General features: G+C 36.1%; 1 protein-coding gene across 2 annotated transcripts in view; it reads right to left on the reverse strand.

Annotated features, from left to right (window-relative positions):
• rasa2 (RAS p21 protein activator 2) overlaps positions 1-18,501 on the reverse strand; it is a 40,471-nt gene extending 21,970 nt beyond the window's left edge. Inside the window, exons 1-5 of one of the 2 annotated variants that reach the window (XM_043264500.1) lie at positions 18,364-18,501; positions 9,082-9,205; positions 6,217-6,323; positions 6,019-6,113; positions 3,537-3,613 (exon numbers count right to left, since the gene is read on the reverse strand). In XM_043264500.1, coding sequence (XP_043120435.1) covers positions 3,537-3,613; positions 6,019-6,113; positions 6,217-6,323; positions 9,082-9,205; positions 18,364-18,421 — 461 coding nt within the window. In that variant the 5' untranslated portion in view covers positions 18,422-18,501. The remainder of the gene's footprint in view (positions 1-3,536; positions 3,614-6,018; positions 6,114-6,216; positions 6,324-9,081; positions 9,206-18,363) is intronic. The other variant, XM_043264501.1, reaches the window with a different exon arrangement.
• Between the last annotated feature and the right edge of the window lie 322 nt (positions 18,502-18,823).

The following is an 18,823-nucleotide window of genomic DNA, read 5'->3' on the forward strand; positions in this document are numbered from 1 at the left end:
TTAATCATTTGAAGGAGCTATTAATAATTAACAAAAAAATAATAAATAAAAATAATAATTATATAAAATAAAAATAAAATAAAAAATGTTGAGACCCAATAGATCTAATGGGCACTGAACTGCCCCTCTTTTCTCTTCTATTGTTGAACAGTGATGTTAACTTCTTACCACCACTGTCACATTAAAATGTGAATGAATGAATGAAAGAATAAGACGATGAAAGACGAACAAGCATAAATGAAAGTGTCAGATAAGACTGCCGAAAACAGAAGCGCCGCTATCCAAGACAGGAAGTAATTCACACTTGTAGTTGTCATGGTGACAGCCATGAAGCGGCGAAGGAAGGTGAGAAAGAACGACAGAGAGCGAGAGAGCATGAAAGAGAAAAAAGCAGTGTGACGGCAAAACAAAACCACAGGAGCAGCGCAGTACGAACTTCCTGCAGTCACGGCATCACTTCCTCTTTCGTCAACCTGCTCTGTGGGAGAGTGTGAATGAAGAGCGATGGCCAACATTAAACACACACACACACACACACACACGTCAGCGACTCTGTATTGACTCGAAGCATTTTTCACACCGTTAAATAAAATGCATGCACCCTGTAGATGTGTGAAGAGGAATTTCACAGGTACTCTCCTCCACCCGCACGACGCACACGTCTCTGAAGCTATCAACACGGCATCCACACGCTGCAGAAACCATACGGTATGTAGTATTTCATGTGAAGCACCATGAAGAAACCACAGTAGTAAACCAAATACAAACATGCCTTGCATATGCAGGCCTTTTAATATACAGAAAACCAAGCATAATTAAAATAACCATACAGCCCAGCATCCCTGTTACATCTACATTAGAGATTCCCAAGCTTTTGGTCAGACAAAGCGTTTTGACATAAAAACACTTTTTTTAAATATATATTTCTGGCTTATATTTCCATTGTTATGCATGTTCTCTGACGTTGGTAAATATTCACATGACTTGCAAAAAAATAAAAAAGTATTTAGGGTGTTTTTCTTTTTAATTTAATTATTTATTTATTTACAGCACAAGTCTGTACAATTGAGTAAAAAAGAAAAAAGTAATTAGTTTGTGATGACCATAAGACCTTTCAAAAGTAATATATAACAGTAATATTAATAATAATGAATGCATATTATTTCTAAGTCTAATTTTAAAAAATAGATACAAAAAATCTGTTATTGTAAGAATTTTAAGAAAATATAGAAAATTTTAATTTATAATAAAATAGATTATATATGTTTATATAAAGAGACATATATATTTCATCATTTACATTTATAATAAAATTAGACCGATAAATATTAGTATTATATAAAACAAAAACGAAGACAGAAATATAGTACAAACCGGATTCCAAAAAGTTGGGACACTATACAAATCGTGAATAAAAACTGAATGCAATAATGTGTAGGTGCCAACTTCTAATATTTTATTCAAATAGAACATAAATCACGAAACAAAAGTTTAAACTGAGAAAATGTACCATTTTAAGGGAAAAATATATTGATTCAGAATTTCATTTATCAACAAATCCCAAAAAGTTGGGACAAGTAGCAATAAGAGGCTGGAAAAAGTAAATTTAAGCATAACGAGGAGCTGGAAGACCAATTAACACTAATAGGTCAATTGGCAACATGATTGGGTATAAAAAGAGCTTCTCAGAGTGGCAGTGTCTCTCAGAAGCCAAGATAGAGGATCACCAATTCCCACAATATTGCGCATAGTGGAGCAATATCTGAAAGGTGTTACCCAGCGAAAAATTGCATTTGCATCTATATCATCAACTGTGCATAACATCATCCAAAGATTCAGAGAATCTGGAACAATCTCTGTGAGAAAGGGTCAAGGCCGTAAAACCTTACTGGATGCCCGTGATAAACGGCACTGCACCACAAACAGGAATGCTACTGTAAAGAAATCACACAATGGGCTCAGGAATACTTCCAGAAACCATTGTCAGTGAACACAATCCACCGTGCCATCCGCCGTTGCCAGCTGAAACTCTACAGTAATTAGAAGCCATTTCTAAGCAAGATCCACAAGCTCAGGCGTTTACACTGGGCCAGGATCATTTAAAATGGAGTGTGGCGAAATGGAAGACTGTTCTGTGGTCAGGCGAGTCATTCAAAGTTCTTTTTGGAAATCTGGGACGCCATGTCATCCGGACCAAAGAGGACAATTGTTATCAGCGCTCTGTTCAGAAGCCTGCATCTCTGATGGTATGGGGTTGCATGAGTTGGCATGGGCAGCTTGCATGTCTGGAAAGGCACCATCAATGCAGAAAAAATATATTCAGGTTCTAGAACAACATATGCTATAATCCAGACGTATCTTTTTCAGGAAAGACCCTGCATTTTTCAACAAGATAATGCCAGACCACATTCTGCATCAATCACAGCATCATGGCTGCGTGGAGAAGGATCCGATCCGTACTGAAATGGCCAGTCTGCAGTCCAGATCTTTCACCTATAGAGAACATTTGGCGCATCATAAAGAGGAAGGTGCGACAAAGAAGGCCCAAGACGATTGAACAGTTAGAGGCCTGTATTAGACAAGAATGGGAGATTCCTATTTCTAAACTTGAGAAACTGGTCTTCTCTGTCCCCAGACGTCTGTTGAGTGTTGTAAAAGAAGGAGATGCCACACAGTGGTGAAAATGTCCTTGTCCCAACTTTTTTGGGATTTGTTGACACCATGAAATTCTGAATCAACATATAAAATGGTACATTTTCTCAGTTTAAACTTTTGTTCCGTGAGTTATGTTCTATTCTGATAAAATATTAGAAGTTGGCACCTACACATTATTGCATTCAGTTTTTATTCACAATTTGTATAGTGTCCCAACTAATCCGGTTTGTACTATTGTAACACTATATATATATATATATATATATATATATATATATATATATATATATATATATATATATATATATATATATATATTCTAAATATTTACATTTAAATTCTAAATATTCTAAATGAAATACAATTCCTAATAAATACTGTTATAATTAGTTAATTTTTAGCATATTTTATTTTTCATTAAACATTACAATACGAATATGTCTTAAAAGCTTGAGAGCTTAATGAAAAATAATGCTTAATGAAAGTATAATGAAGACATTATTGCTGATTGGCTAATGGCACAACATCTCCCAGTGACTGCAGGGCCACTACAACATTATAAATACTGGACTTGATTGTAGAGATCAAATACTATAATACAATCAAATATGATTGAAATAGCCTATTGACATAGTAACATAACTATAGACTATTAGAAGGACAGATGATTGGATTGGATCAAGATGATTTTTTGCTGTAGATAAAGACATCTACAAAGAAGGAATCAGCAAGGAATAAAGGGTAGCCAAACCTTGGCCTCTTAATTCAATATCCTGTTTTGCTTTTAGGAATGTAACAGTACAAATGTACAGTGGGTTATGAATGCCGAATCATGTTGAGCTCAAATACGGTAAATGCACTGACAAACAAGCATAACTTACTGAACCACAAGCTGTTGGCAGATGGAACCGTTCTCTGTGATCAGCTCATTCAGCTTCATCTCTAAATGAACCTTCCCCTGTAAAAGTAAAAAATGACTTACTATTGGATAACAAGTCAGCAGACCAAAGTGTGCTTCATTTTTCAGCCACGCTGTCTGACAAAAAGAAAAACACTATATCCTATCGAACGCAATGGCATTCATCTCGATGTTTATTAAGTTCACAATTACTTTTAGGGACGCTGAATATGAAAATCAGATGATAGGATCTGTCCCACAAATGCTGCTTATAACAAAAAAGGCATTTGAAATAAAGAACGTGTTTGGCAGAAGATCAACTACTGACATGTTTATGATACGTGATATATGTCGAAAAAACCGATCCAGCCAGTCAAATTTGTTGAGGCTGATAATGTTGGTGCGAAAAAGAGTGCAAACAGAGGAGAGGTGAGGAGGAAAGGCCAGGGAGGGAGAGAGACGGAGAAGAAAAACTACATAAAAACACCCACATACTCCTACGCAATATTTTGTGCAAGTTCCTTTAAGAAGTGACACACCGAAAACGCACCAATAATTCGAACGTGAACAGATTTTTACTTTTTTTTCCACTTAAACATGCAAACCTATTGATAGAATCTAATCGTTTAACCCTGCGAAAGACAAAAGCAGATCTATTTGCAAGATCGCACCTACAATTGATCGACTACAGAGCGATTCGTCTCCTAAGCATGTGGAAACAAAAAACGTGTTTTGTGTAAATATGTTGTTTAAGTTTTTACAGCGCGTAAGGGCTTAAAAAGACGATAGAGGAACGTCTTGTGATTTCAGTCAGTTCTGGGTGGCTCTGAACATTATCTGACGGAACTACCACCCACACTTTTCTCGTCCTCGAGGTTAAAGACACATGCACCGCAGTGTTTACCCGAGCCGTAAGGTAACGCTGCAACATGTACACTTTAGGGATATATAAAAACTACTTTCTGAAGTCGGAAGTAAGAAAGAGTGCATTCAAAAATGATTGTTCACAAGCAGAAAATGATCAAATGTAACATTTATTTTTCTATTAACAAACCATTAACTATGACCGTTGCCTTGATAAACTAATTTTCTGCTTATTAATAGTCGGTAAGGTAGTTGTTACTTTAAGCATGTTATTAATAAGCATGCAAATAAGCAACTAGTTAATAGTGAGAATTAGTATCTATGCTATCTAGTAGAATCTAAGTGTTGTCAAATGCTACTATTTTCCTAAATGAACACCGATACAAATAACCCCTTTTATTTGTATGCTCCAGAAGACCAATACAGCAATGATTTTTTTTTTTTTTTATATTTGAATATATGAAAGGTCACGCATAGACTTCCCAAGAACAATTCTGAGTGATTGCAAACAAAATCACTGAACCGCAGTCTGAATCTATTAATAGGGGGAAAAGAAAAAACCCCCAATAACACTCTACTACAAATGGCAGGAGGAAGGATAGCGAAAGTTATTATTATGTTATACGTATTATATATATATATATATATATATATATATATATATATATATATATATATATATATATATATATATATATATATATATATATATTATACAGTATTATAGTTTCATGTTCTGGTGTTCCAGATGTATTTTTATTTTGATCCAGATGACATTTTTGTTAAAATCAGACTTCTCATTTATGGAAACATTCTATCAACATATATAAAATATACAGACACTTAAACACAGTTTAAAAAGAAAACAAATAAAGAAGGCGACTGAAATCAGCACAGCATTCAAAAATAGAGCTAAATGAATGAGGAAAGTAAACAAAGCAAGCGAATATATATATATATATATATATATATATATATATATATATATATATATATATATATATATATATATATATATATATATATATATATATATATATATAAAAAAAAAAAAAAAAAAAAAAAAAAAAACACAACTATCACTGTTATCAATACACATAAAACAAATTTAGAAACCCATTTGCAAAAACTCGCTTGCTTTGTTTACTTTCCTCATTCATTTCCAAAAGTGGCAAACCACACATGCATTGTGTATGTAATTTTTTTTTTTGTTGTTTTTTTTTTCAAAACAGACTTTCTTTTACATAAACACTTTTTGTTTCTCATACAGTCCACATCCCCTGCCCCTGGTTCTGCTGAACGGTGAATCATTCTTGTGTACAAAACAGAGCCTTGCATACACCATACACAAAAACAGGATGTGGAGCCGGGCCTGCATCTGCTTTCAAGTCATTGGACCACATATGAGAGCTGACTAATCATACATCGATCTCATTGGGTACGGCGAGGTAATGAGTAATCACAACTCACCCGATTGGCCCAAACCACGGCTGAAGACTAACCGCAGAAGGGAAGTAAGGTTGTGTATTCATGTATTGCTCTGTTGGGTGTGTGTTTGTGTGTTAAATGATAACTTCTATGCCTTTTAACCGTTCACTCACCTGAACTTCTGAGTGTGGATCCACAGGCTGTAACTGAAACCAGTTCTCTTTCCCGCAGTACTTGTATAGATCTTCCTTCCTGATGGCTACTTTCCCTACGAACACACACACACACACACACACACACAAGACTTGGTTGACATGTACACTGTGTATTAGTCTTGTAAATGAGACAAAACAAGGGCGAAAGACACTGACCTACAGGTAGATCCCTTATTTGGAACATGCTCTTGGCGTACACGTAGAAGGACAGGCATTGGAAAGGGCGTGGAATTTCAAAGTAGAAGTCCTCGCCGTAGAACGGACTAAAGCACACGAAAAAGGCGAATGTTAAATCGCAAGCGCAGTGACTATTAACCAAATGCCTGCGAAAATATACAGAATTAATACCACATATTACAGTGCAAGCATCACCATGGGTTTGACTCCCAAGAAAAGCAAGGGCTGATAAAAAAAAAAAGTGTACCTTGAATAAAAGCGTCTGCTATATGTATAAATGTATGTTATTTATGTTCATGCAAAAAAAAAAAAAAAAAAAAAAGTAGTATCCACAACAAATTTTAAAATGGGGCATGATGAAATAAATCAGAAGAGTTTTCGGTCACGCGGCATTTATTTCTATGGTTTTCTTTGTGCAGTCGTAGTTCACTGAAATGCTTCTCAATATCACGTTCATAATAGCAGATGAGCCGCCTGTAAGTGAACTACGTCTCTGCGTATTATGACAAATCGAACGCGAGCAATTGCAGAACCCTACTCACAACAGACAAAACACAGAAACAAAAAAAAAAAAAAAAAAAAAAATCACAGAAACACTCCCAAATAAAAGAAAAATACTGGAAATACTACGACACAAACAAATAGAGAAACACGCTGCAAATAAACCCGTTTAAGGGAACCACAGAGTCACAAAAATGGCTGGGGCATGCCTATAAACTTTAACACACACACACTAAATAAACTCACAAAATACACAATTACTTCGACTACAAAAGGTTATGTTTTTTTGTTAAATTGCACGGTGTTGTTTCTCAGCCAGCATACAATAAGCTTTTTGGCAGTGCAACAGAAAGACTAAATGAAATACAGAAAAAATACACAAAGCATAAAACTATGCAGTCGCTTTAACGCAGCTGGTTAGGATGAAGCAAGTTTAGGTAACGAGAAATTTGATGTACTATATTATACTACGCTGTACTATTTAATGGCCGCGATATGAAACGGCTTGTGGAATTAAAATAATGTAAATATAAAATACAATTTATATAAACATTTCAATAGATGCAATTGCATTCAAACATTTATTTTCTAGTGGGTCAGGTTCCTAACTAAACGTGACGGACGGTTACTCCGCTTAACCTAAGTGTCCAAACTCTTTTTGAGGTCAAAGTATGCAAAGGATTTAAAAAAAATAAAAATAAAATATCAACATACATCATAACACAAGTGTCCAAAAAAAAAAAAAGAAAAAACTGATTAGGAAGTTAAAAAAATAAAATAAAATATAAATAAAATAATCATACAACACACACACAAAAAAAAAAACAGATTAAAAAAAAAAAAAAAAAATTTTAGCTCTTTTAGCTGTGTGACTGCAGTCAAATACCTCAGCTGAGACTTGAGCGGAGAATGCTCATCCACCCACACACACTCCAGCTCTCTTACACACACACACACACACACACACACAAATTACACACTCCTAGCCCCCGCACTGAAGAGCGCATGCGCTTCCACATACACTCACACACACACAAACCGATTCTGGCCTCCTGAAAACTGCTACAGGTAAAACCACTCGACTCCGAACACTGAAAAACGTGGCGACGCGGCACACGTGAATGGCCTCAGATTCAAAAGCGCGTTTAATAATAAGCCAGATGAGAGAGAGAAAGATTAGGAGAGGTGAAGAAAGACTTGAGGAAAAAACGTCACGCTCTGAGCGAGGCTGATTGCAAACGAGTGTGCGAGCGAAAGACGAGGAGCGATAGATAGCAAGTGTGAGAGAGAACAGTGAGGGAACGCGTAGGTGGACACCCTTCCTTAGACACGGCCAACAGGGCCCTTTGAACGGAGGGGAAAAAACAGTTGTGAAATACCACGAGAGGAAAAGCCTTCAGAAAGAGAGTGAGATAAAGAAAATGTGCTTCTTTCAATGACTAGACGCTTTTGCAACTGAAAGTTTACACAACGTAATATCATCAAACACAATATTGCACGTCCGATATCAAGATAAACTATCAGACAGTAAATCTGGAGCACAATGGAAAGTCAACTTTGAGTATAATGAATACAAATACGGCTTTAAACGCAAGCGTCCACACCGTTTACACGACTGCAAATCTTGCATAGAATTGCATTGAAAATGATCTCAGACACCTTAGCAACAACGCTGACAACACATTAAAACCCAAAATAGCTTAAAAGTGATAGCGGAAATCGCGTCATCATTCGCTAGCCCTCATGTTGTGGACTTTTTCTTTCGTGGAACACAAAATGAGACGAACGTTTGAGTTGTTTTTGTCCTTACAGTGAAAGCCAATAGGGTCAAAAATACCCTTAAAAAAAAAAAAAAAAAAAAAAAAAAATACTTTCTATAAATACCATCTGAAAAAAATCTTCTATAAAAATTAAAATGATGTATTTTAAAAATGTTTTTTTTTTTTACAACTACATTAATTGAAGTGAAGTTATTAAGATCACCAAACACCAACAAAGAGTTAAATCAGGCACAAATTAAGATAATGGTGGGTTACCACATTCTACAAGCGCTGATGAAGATTTGTATATATATATATATATATATATATATATATATATATATATATATAGCAAACTATATGACCAATTAAATAAATCGACATAAAAGGGCAGTGTTTCCGATTACGTGTACACGGCAGACAGAAAAAAAAAAAAAAAAAAAAAAAAAAAAATATACAGACCTGCATTTTTGTGAAGCAGCATGAAAACCACATATATGAGAAGTGTTGTAAGATAAATATCATCAACATCAGCATGTAGTTTGCATGTGATGATGGCGTGCTTATGCGTTTATGGTCTCACCTTACACTCTTCTCATAGACTTTTGTGCGATATACTTCCTCCTGATCCAAACTGATTGTACAGAAGGTGCAGAGGTCACGGAGGCGGTTCGGCCCGGAGCTCGGACCCAGGTTCTTCGCTTCGCCTGTCGAGAGAAGCATTGCAAGGGTGTAAGAAGTCCCACAGTATCGATCGAATCATTGCATTAATTCTCCCAAAAGCGGTCTAAGGGCATTCTGCGTAAGCAAAACATTTCGTTTGTTAAGATTTATTTTACTAGTTGAATTAGAGGTTTGTCAGTTGTGGGGTCGGCGATGTACGGCCACTGACGCGCATTATTGCGCGCACACGCTTTGCAAGGGCTTGAGGCGGATGTGGCCGCTGTACGTGGAGCTCATCTAAGATGTGGTTACAGACGAGAAGCATTAACTTCCTCCCAGCATGCACTGGGGCTTCCAGGAGAGCGCTGATTCAAAAGATCAAATTCAAAAAGGCACACACAGACAACCACACATTTTAATGTGTCAGAGGGCAAATGTAGCTATAACTAATCCAGACCACATCAAACCAAAACGACACAGATAAAAAGATTGTCTGAATGCAAGAACGATTTATAAAAAAACGAAAGTGCACCTTATAACTTTTTACGACAAATTTAAAAGATCAGATACTATGGATTCTTTATTGTGGTTCATGGCTTTCGGTTTTATGGCTCCTCTAAAAAAAAATCACCACAATTAATTTTTTCCTCAATAAAACCATTCATAAAATGTAAAAAAAATTAAAATAAATAATATGATAAATAAAAAGGTCTGCACTTGCTGCTGATCAAAGAAAAATAATGCAAATAATATTTAAAATTACTTTTTTTCTATTTGAATACATTTTAACATGTCCTTTGATGGCAAAGCTAACTTTTCAGCAGCCATTGCTCAAGTCTTCAGTGTCACGTCCTTCAGAAAATTATTCCTATAATTTGATGCTTAGAAAATATTTATTAATAAAAGAGTTTTTGCTGCTTAATATTTTTTTTGGAAAAAATGTGGCATACTACTTTTTTATGACACTAACATACTTCTGTCCAGAAGTGTAGTTAAAAATACAGTTTTAATATATTTACTTATTTTATATATGTATTTTAGATTGAAATTAGTGTAATGTTTGCTTATTTTAAATAAGATTGTGGCAAAACAGGATGATTTTTCATTCATTTATTAAATATTTTTAAACATCTTTAAACCTGGCAGGGTAAAATACTTAAAATAATGTCACTATAAAAATCTTTTTAATTTTCTGCACGCAAAATAGAACTTATTTTTATGTTTTGGCCTTATATATGACTCCATAATGCACCGACGCTCGTATGACGTTCACCCTACAGAAAATATACTCTCATTAGGGATCAGAGGCTGAATGCACAAAGTCTGCAACTTACACCTTTAGCAATTACACAGTCTGCGTTTCCGGCACACACACACACACACACACACACACACACACCTCTTCCCCCGAACCATTCAGAAAACAACAGCGAATGCAACCCTGAGCAGCTCATAATGATGCTCACAGTCGACACAGATAAAGACTCAGAGGAAACTAAACTCCCAAGAGCGCATTGCCGCAGGGAGCCATGATAGCAGCCAATGCCCTACAGTTAACCCTCTCTTCTCACACACATACGCACACAGGTGTAACGAAGACAAGCGAACGCGTGTAGCACTGTATGCTTAGCAACGGAAGTGAATACAAACCACAACTGTGAGGCCCGAACAAACAAGCTACACAAGGCTTCGCACATAAGCACATACAAAACTCTGGAGTTCCCTACATGCAAACACACACACACACACACACACACACAGGCATGCATGCGTGCACTCATACACAGACAGGTTCGTAGACATAAACAAACATGCATATAAAAACTGCGTTTACCAAAAAAAAAATAAAAAAATGCAACCATACCGGATACATTTCTGTGAAATCATCTGAGCCGATGAAAAGATACGATTCAAATCAAACTACATAAATAATAGTTTCCACAGAATTCGATCATTTAGCATCCAGTTAAAATTTGACATTTTGCCCAATCTTGTTTTTTTTCCAACTACAAATTAATCTTTTTTTATTGTTGGGTTTTATTGTGTTTCACAGTATTTCAGCTGATCGGAATTACAAATTGTCGCTGAAAAAAGGAGGGAAATCTACAGACTGCTTATTGGTCCAAATCTTATTGGAGAACTCTGACGTCAACTGTCTGAAAGAATTTATAATAGTCGGTATCCATTCATATTTTTAAAAGACACAATATGACCTGCGCTGCAGTCAGTTAATATCACATTCACCCATGAGCTTGAAAAGCAGACTGTTTAGTGTTAGCTGTGTAAGCACCGTGTACCGCTAAGGGTGTGTGAGGTGACAGCGTCAATCTGCTTCAGCTCTTTAAAGAACTATTAACGTCAAATCCCAACGCCACAGACTGTGAAAAACTAAAGCGACTCTTGAGCTTTCGCGCTAAGCCCTCCTGCCCCGAATCGCTCAGGAGCAGCCCCAGAGTCCCGCGTGACGCCGTTCCCCAAGCGCTTTTAGAAGATCTCAACTTAGACCCGCCGTACAGACTGGAAGGGGAAAGGCTGAAATGAGTTTCTGACCCCATCTTTGACCTTAGTTCAGCAAGGCTAAGTCCTTGTTAAAAATAAAGTTCCTCAGAACAATAATGAATAGGCAGAAAAGCTGTCTTGAGAATAAATATAGACTGTGTTCGTAACTATCTGTCTGTTTAACAGCATACTGAGTACATGTTATTCGACCATAAATATTAGCATGGTTTTTATCTAAAAATAAATACAGTTCGTACAGCTCTCTTGAATACTTGTTTCTGACTGGTGAATCGTGACATTCGGTGCCAGATAGTTTCACGTACTGCCTGATATTCTAATTGATCTTTGCCCTAAGCAACCGATTTCCAAGAGACACAAAACTAATAGTTGAGTTAGTTTTGTGTGTCTCATCACTCTGTGGTCTCTTTGGTCCCACAGAATATATTGTTCACAAAATAAAATCTCAAATAAACCGAATAAAATAAATATAAAGGTGCCACTTTATCTTATGTGACCTTAACTACTATGTACTTACATCAAAATAGTGTACTTACTGTACTTATTGTTGTCATACTGTATTGGTAAACTATATTGCTGTTGTTAAGGTGCGATACGGGTAAGGTTAGGGACAGGTTTGGTGGTATGGGTAGGTTTAAGGGTGGGTTAAGGTGTAAGGGATGGGTCAACAGTGTAATTATAAATGTAATTACAGGTGTAATTACATATTTTAAATTATAAGTGCAAATGTAAAAACTTTACCAAATTAAAATAAGCACACAGTACTTAAGGCCACCTAACGTAAAGCAGGACCAAATATAAAAACATAAAATATTTACTATATAATACTAAATTACTACACATTCAGAATCAAACTGGCAGGATTTTATGGATAGCTTTCAATGCGTTGCTTAAAACTATTTGTAACAAAAAAGCGATTGTGAAATATGTATGAAGACGCAAGAGAAGGATGAGGTTTGAGAGTGAATGAAGTAAGCGGTCAGAAGGTTATGAGTCAATGAGTGTGAGCCACAAATTTTAAACACCAACCTCAGCTTGTTTGCTACCTTTGAAGGCCCCATTAAAAATCACCAAAACACTCGAAAAATGACATAAAGAAGGGCTTGTTTACTTTTAAAACAGCCTACAGACTTCACATCACAGTTCACAAAATCAAGTTTGCTACATGCTAAGCTATTGCTAGTAGGTTTAAGTGGACAACATTTTAGTCTTTCTTATGATCTTATGAATGCATGATGAGTTGTCTAATATATATATATATATATATATATATATATATATATATATAATTTTGGCTGTATGCAAGCATTTATATGGCTTTCAAACTAACAGTGTTAATTTTAAAAGTAACATTACAATATTTCGTTACTCCCTAAAAAGTAGTGGATTACGTTATTTACAGTACTTACTCTTTAAGTAATGCGTTATTTTCAAGTTATTTTTTTAAATCTGGGCAGGGCTTGCCTGTTTGTTTTTAATATGCAAAAATGTCACACTAAAAGCCTCGAGCTGGAGGGAAAGTAAATTCATGTCTATACAGCAGAACGCAAAAGGAGGAAGTTTTACACTCTTCAGCGCAAAAAAAAAGAAAAAAAGGTTACTTTACCTCAAGTAATTTTTGCTTATTAGTATGAATCATTGAGGGTCAGCAGAAAATATATTAGTTCATAAAAATGTGATTAAACGCATATCAGATATTTGACGTAAATATTTCACATATTTAATTTCCACGTTTCTGTTATATTCCGAGTCGCATTTCACTGTATTGCGAAAAAAAAGCTAACCAGCAAAATACTTCCGATTTCTCTCAACATGGCAACCGGAGAGCTTTTAATCAATAAATCGTGGGGAAAAAAAGTCTGCGTTACTCATTTAAAAAAGTAACTTTCTTGTAAATTACAAAGTAATACATTACTAGTTACTACAAAAACAGTAACCTGATTAAGTAACTCATATTACTTGTAATTAGTTACTCCTGTTATCGATAACACACATGAACTAAAACCCACAAAACGCCGAGACTGATTTCATAACCACTACAGGACAACAAACGGTTGTGTAGCGCTTTAAATATAATTGACTATCACGTTTGTTTAGGACAGAAATGTTCTAATAAGGGCATCAGAATTTGGTTGACACCGGAACAATGTGGCCATTATAAAGTCGTAAGAGTGTGTTGTAAGATGGTCCTCATAGAGCCAGCCTTGGTTTAGTTCCTCTTTGTCGGCTGTTATTAGTATACTGAATGCTTCACAGTTCTCCAACACATCACAACACGCAAACATTTCCTCCTGCTGCTTGTATATGTGCACGCACACCTGCTGCTAGCCGGCGCTGGTGACCACATGTAAATGCGGCCGTTTGTGTGCAAAAAGAGGGGAAAAGAAAAGAAAAAGATAACATCAGAGTGAGCAAAGAAGTCTTTGAGTCCGTGAGGGTACCAATTAGTGCGCTGCAATTTCCAATGGAAAGATCCATGGCTCAACGTCTCGTAAATAAAGGTTTACCGGCGCAAAGGTGTTTTAAGAGAATTCTAAACACATTGCTGTACAGAATGGTTTTTAGCATGCGTTCTAAAACAATTTTAGCGTGTTAGGAGGTTTTTTTGCATGTTTCTGTGATGTTCTGAAAGAATTTTAGCATGCTTATAAAGGTCTTCTGAGTGGTTTTAGATTGTTTAGCATCTGTATTGTCACGATATTCCTTTTTAAGCTGAATTGTATAGTATGTATGCATGCATTTAATTTAATTAAAAGAGTAATTGAATGTTATTAGTTTGTGTGTGCGTGTGAATAAGCTATAGCATTTGTGCATTTATACAACATGTATTAAGACTGTTTTTATCCAAAAACCTACAAACCATAATGGTTTAACATGGCAATGAGTTGCTGTATGAGTTTAACTGTATCATGATCTAAATGTATGCTACTATGTAAGACCAATAGTGTTAATAATGAACCAGTGAATGTTAATAAAACTCAAACAGTCAAAATAATGTAATTTTACAATATAAAAATGAGGTTATTTTCTTAACTCGAGCTGCTACTCTAGCTAAGCTACTGTTAAATAGTATAGTGTAAAGTGTATTTATGAGACGAGATGTAAATCATTTGAAACAAGGCTCCTCACAATATACTTGTTTAATTAAAATATTCATTTTGTTCAGAAAAAAATTGACTGGTAAAGTGTGACGAATTAACCATAAATTGACCATAAAGAGTAGTTTAAAATCTGGTTTCTATAACTTTAACTGCAGAAATGTGCCTTCGAGACTGATATGAAATACTTTATCGTTTTATCATAAAAACATTTTTGGCCAAATAAAGTACCATGGCTTTATGTATGAAGGCTTCAGGAAAGCTATAATTTCTCTTCAAAACTATGAACTATACCACTTAGATTGATGAGAAGCATAATTTTGATCAATCAGCTGTAAAATAGGAAACATACATTCACTATTTTCCATAAAAAAACTAATTTGCTTCTTAATAGACGATAAGTGAGGTATGTTTTGAATAGGACATACTGAATACGGTCATGCAGAATAACAAATATGTACTTCATAAATACTAATTTAACGGTTAATATGCCAATAATAGGCATGCTAATAATACTAATAGGAATCTAAAGTGTTACCCTCTGATGAGCCCAAATCTGTACTATTCCAAATATTTTTTTAAAGATGCAAGGGATTTTAATTACTTTAGCAGGAATTGAATGAGCGGCATCATGAGTGCTGCATGCACAGAACGCTTTAATTGTGTTTGTCGAGGCTGTAACCCAATTTGTGGTTATGCGTGGTGTTGACATACGTCTCGATTAGGACACTTACATGGACAAAGACATCACTGCAGCGTGACGCACTGCACACAGTGGCCTACGTACTCATAACAGTCATTCTGAAACCTTGGTGTGCTTTTGTGAATGAAAAAGCCTTTGAGCTGTATTCATTCACCTCACAGGCCAATGGGCAGTAGCCATTATCAGACATAACGGTTGTTGTCAACCAACTGCGAAGCGCTAGTAAACAAACGGACGCCTTTATCCTTTCACAAAAATGGCTGACGACGAGGGCCGACCACACCATGCATTTTGCGCTCATACAGAAGCCACAGACCGACTGCACAACTATAACATTTAGCAGCTGATCAATCGTTCAGCGTCACGTCAGTCACGCTGTCCGCTTTGAGAGTTTCGGACGATTTCATCTGATAGCAACGTGATTGATGTCATGATTTGCCCTGAACCTCATCGTTTGGCCGATTGTTGTTTGATTGAAGACTTTACTTAAGTGCAATAATGAAAATGAATCAAAAACTTTACAGGAAAGTCAGGTCCGATACTGTAAAACTAAACAGTACCTGGATTATTCCCTAAGCGTCTACAAAGAAGAGAGTAATTACTTAGCAGTACTACTCTGAAATCTACTGAGCACTTTCCCAATTGTTCCTGGAGGCATGTAACTTTTTTTAATGCACTACACATGACATGTTAGTGTAAGTAATAATACATTTTTAAAAGGTACACTTTTGTACCTAAAGAAAAAGTCTACATTGGGAACTAAAAGGGTACCTCCATCCGTCCATTTTGTACCTTTTTTTCAGAGAGAGTAATTCTGTCACGTCATCGGAAACCAAATTTTATGATTTCATAAAAGTACCGTCACTCCAAACTGCATCCAGTTTACCTACCAGCAAGTTCTCCACTCATATTGTTCATCAGTATCATTGCTTTACTGTACACGCTGTTGGATTTGACTTGGAGGTTGGGACTTACTCAACCAAAAGCCCTGAAAGTCCCAATTAAACACCGGCTTCCAAAAACTCCCCGTCTCTGAATGCTCCCACATCCCCAGTGCAGACAGCTGTTTTAGTACAGTAGCAAACACGGATTACCGAGCTGTTACTGTAATCAGAAAAGCCTACCCTCATCCAGGTGGAAAGATAAAAGCAAAGACTTTCACACAATCACAGGCATGCACACACGTTTACAAAAAACTGGCTTCAACGACTTCATTCTGATCTCGACAGAGGTTTTTTTTTTGTTTTCAGGTTTCAAAGAGATACTGTATCTGGATTTTTGATGCATTTGTTTATTGGTTTGCTGGAAATAGAACATTTTTCATATTCGTTTGTATTTTTTTTTTCTTTCTTTCTATACTCCCGTAAAAACGAAGAGCTACTCCACTTCACATGAATTATGTAATATCATGTGGCTATGAGGCTTCCAGTGAGCTTTCCAGAGAGCGATGATTTACCACAAAGTCACTTGCAACACAGAAGGTTTCGGTTCAATTTTTTTGTTGTTTTTTTGTATTTTGGTGGGTGAGGGGTGGGAGACGGTAAAAACATAAGCACATATCATTTTGACGGTGTTAAGCAAATATCTCAAAATAAATTTTTTTTTTCAAAATTTAAATGAAACACCTGACATCTTTCTTTTCCCCCGATAGTGTCATAATGTCAGCGTTCATGTCATATTTTGTACCTAATAGAACATGCGACTATCTTTAGTTAAAAATGTAATTCATAAAGAATGTGTGAAATATGAAAAACGGCTATGATACGCATGCATGTAGGAATTTGAATGATCCGTTTAAAGAATAAAATGTTATTAATGTGGTAGCATACTAAAAATAATACGGTAATACCGTGGTATCATGTCCAACGATCACAGAAATTCTATAGCACTTATACAGTACAAGTTATAAAAATCAATCCTAATAAGGGTCAGATTAGGTAGGAATAACTCCATATTTGAGTTTGACAGTATATATATATATATATATATATATATATATATATATATATATATATATATATATATATATATATATATATATATATCTCAAATACATACATTAACAGAAACTATACCATAGCTAACTAGCAAGTTACTACGACTAAAAGTGATAATAAATTTAATTTAATTTAAATGTGAAAAAAAGTGTTTAGACTCTGTCATTAAAAAAAATTATACATGTATACATGATTTTAAATACATACGAAGTAATTTTAAAAAAAAACTATAAATTAACATCTATTGCGATATCCTATATATTACGCTTTACGTCTTTAAGAAATGTATAAATGTGATCATTATTTATTGTAACGCTCGTTTATTTAAACCGATGCAACAACTTCCGTCCAGCTCAGAATCTGTTACATTTCGGCGAGGACCCCACCGCCTATTAAACACCTTCAGCCCGCATAAGAATGAATGGTTATCCGCCGAGTCCGGTACCTTGAAGACGAGTTCGGTTAAAACGGGTAAATAAACAACAATATTTGACTCTCGTACTATTCAAAAGTGAAGAAATACGACGGTTGTGAGGGGGAACCGGGGTATTGAGCACGTTAGCACCACTGCTAGCTAAAGCAAAAGCCTGAGCTATATCTGTCACTGGTGATACAAAGACGACTTAAAGCTAAAAAAAAAAAAAGAATTAAGTGAACTACTTTTCCGAACTGTTCGCAAAATGAGGCAAACAGCGCTGGTTTCTCACAGCCTCATCCAGTAGCGCTGAGTGTGAGTGTGTGTGTGTGTGTGTGTGAGTGTGTGTTGCTCCTACCGCGCCCCTCTTTCCCCCCGTGCCGAACCTTTTCTTTCTCTCCCAAAGCCATCTAAACACACTCCTGCAAACACACGCTCCTAACCCGCCATCCAAGCGGCGCGTCGCACTTACATATTTTCCCTCGGAGGCTCTGCAAAATCCGGATTTTCGTGTCGTCTTCTTCCGCCATGGTCCAAGTTTCGTCTCTGTACAGTACATTCAACACTTATCACATCCGTTTATGAATGCAGGCGCACGGACGGACTGCCCTCCTAAGCGTCACCGGCTCAGCGCGATTGGTCGCGACGCCAGACCGGGATCTGTGTGAATCAACTCACGCAAGGCAACATCGTGTAGTCAAAACAAACGGAAGCCCTAGTGGAAGACGAGCGACAGAGCAGATGAACGGGGGGCCCCTCCAAAGAAACCCAGTGACTTGCGTTTTAAAACCGTGTGAGCTGACTGCCTAAAGAGCGTTTTAGCCGTGTCTAGTCGCACCTGCTCACCAGGTCTTTGCGGATAGTTACAAATCTGTTAACTAGCTGCTCAAACGGTTTAAACTTTGTCTGTTCTTAAAGGCATTTTAAGATTT

The sequence above is a fragment of the Puntigrus tetrazona genome, chromosome 18 (genome assembly GCF_018831695.1).
Source record: "Puntigrus tetrazona isolate hp1 chromosome 18, ASM1883169v1, whole genome shotgun sequence".
NCBI lineage: Eukaryota > Metazoa > Chordata > Actinopteri > Cypriniformes > Cyprinidae > Puntigrus > Puntigrus tetrazona.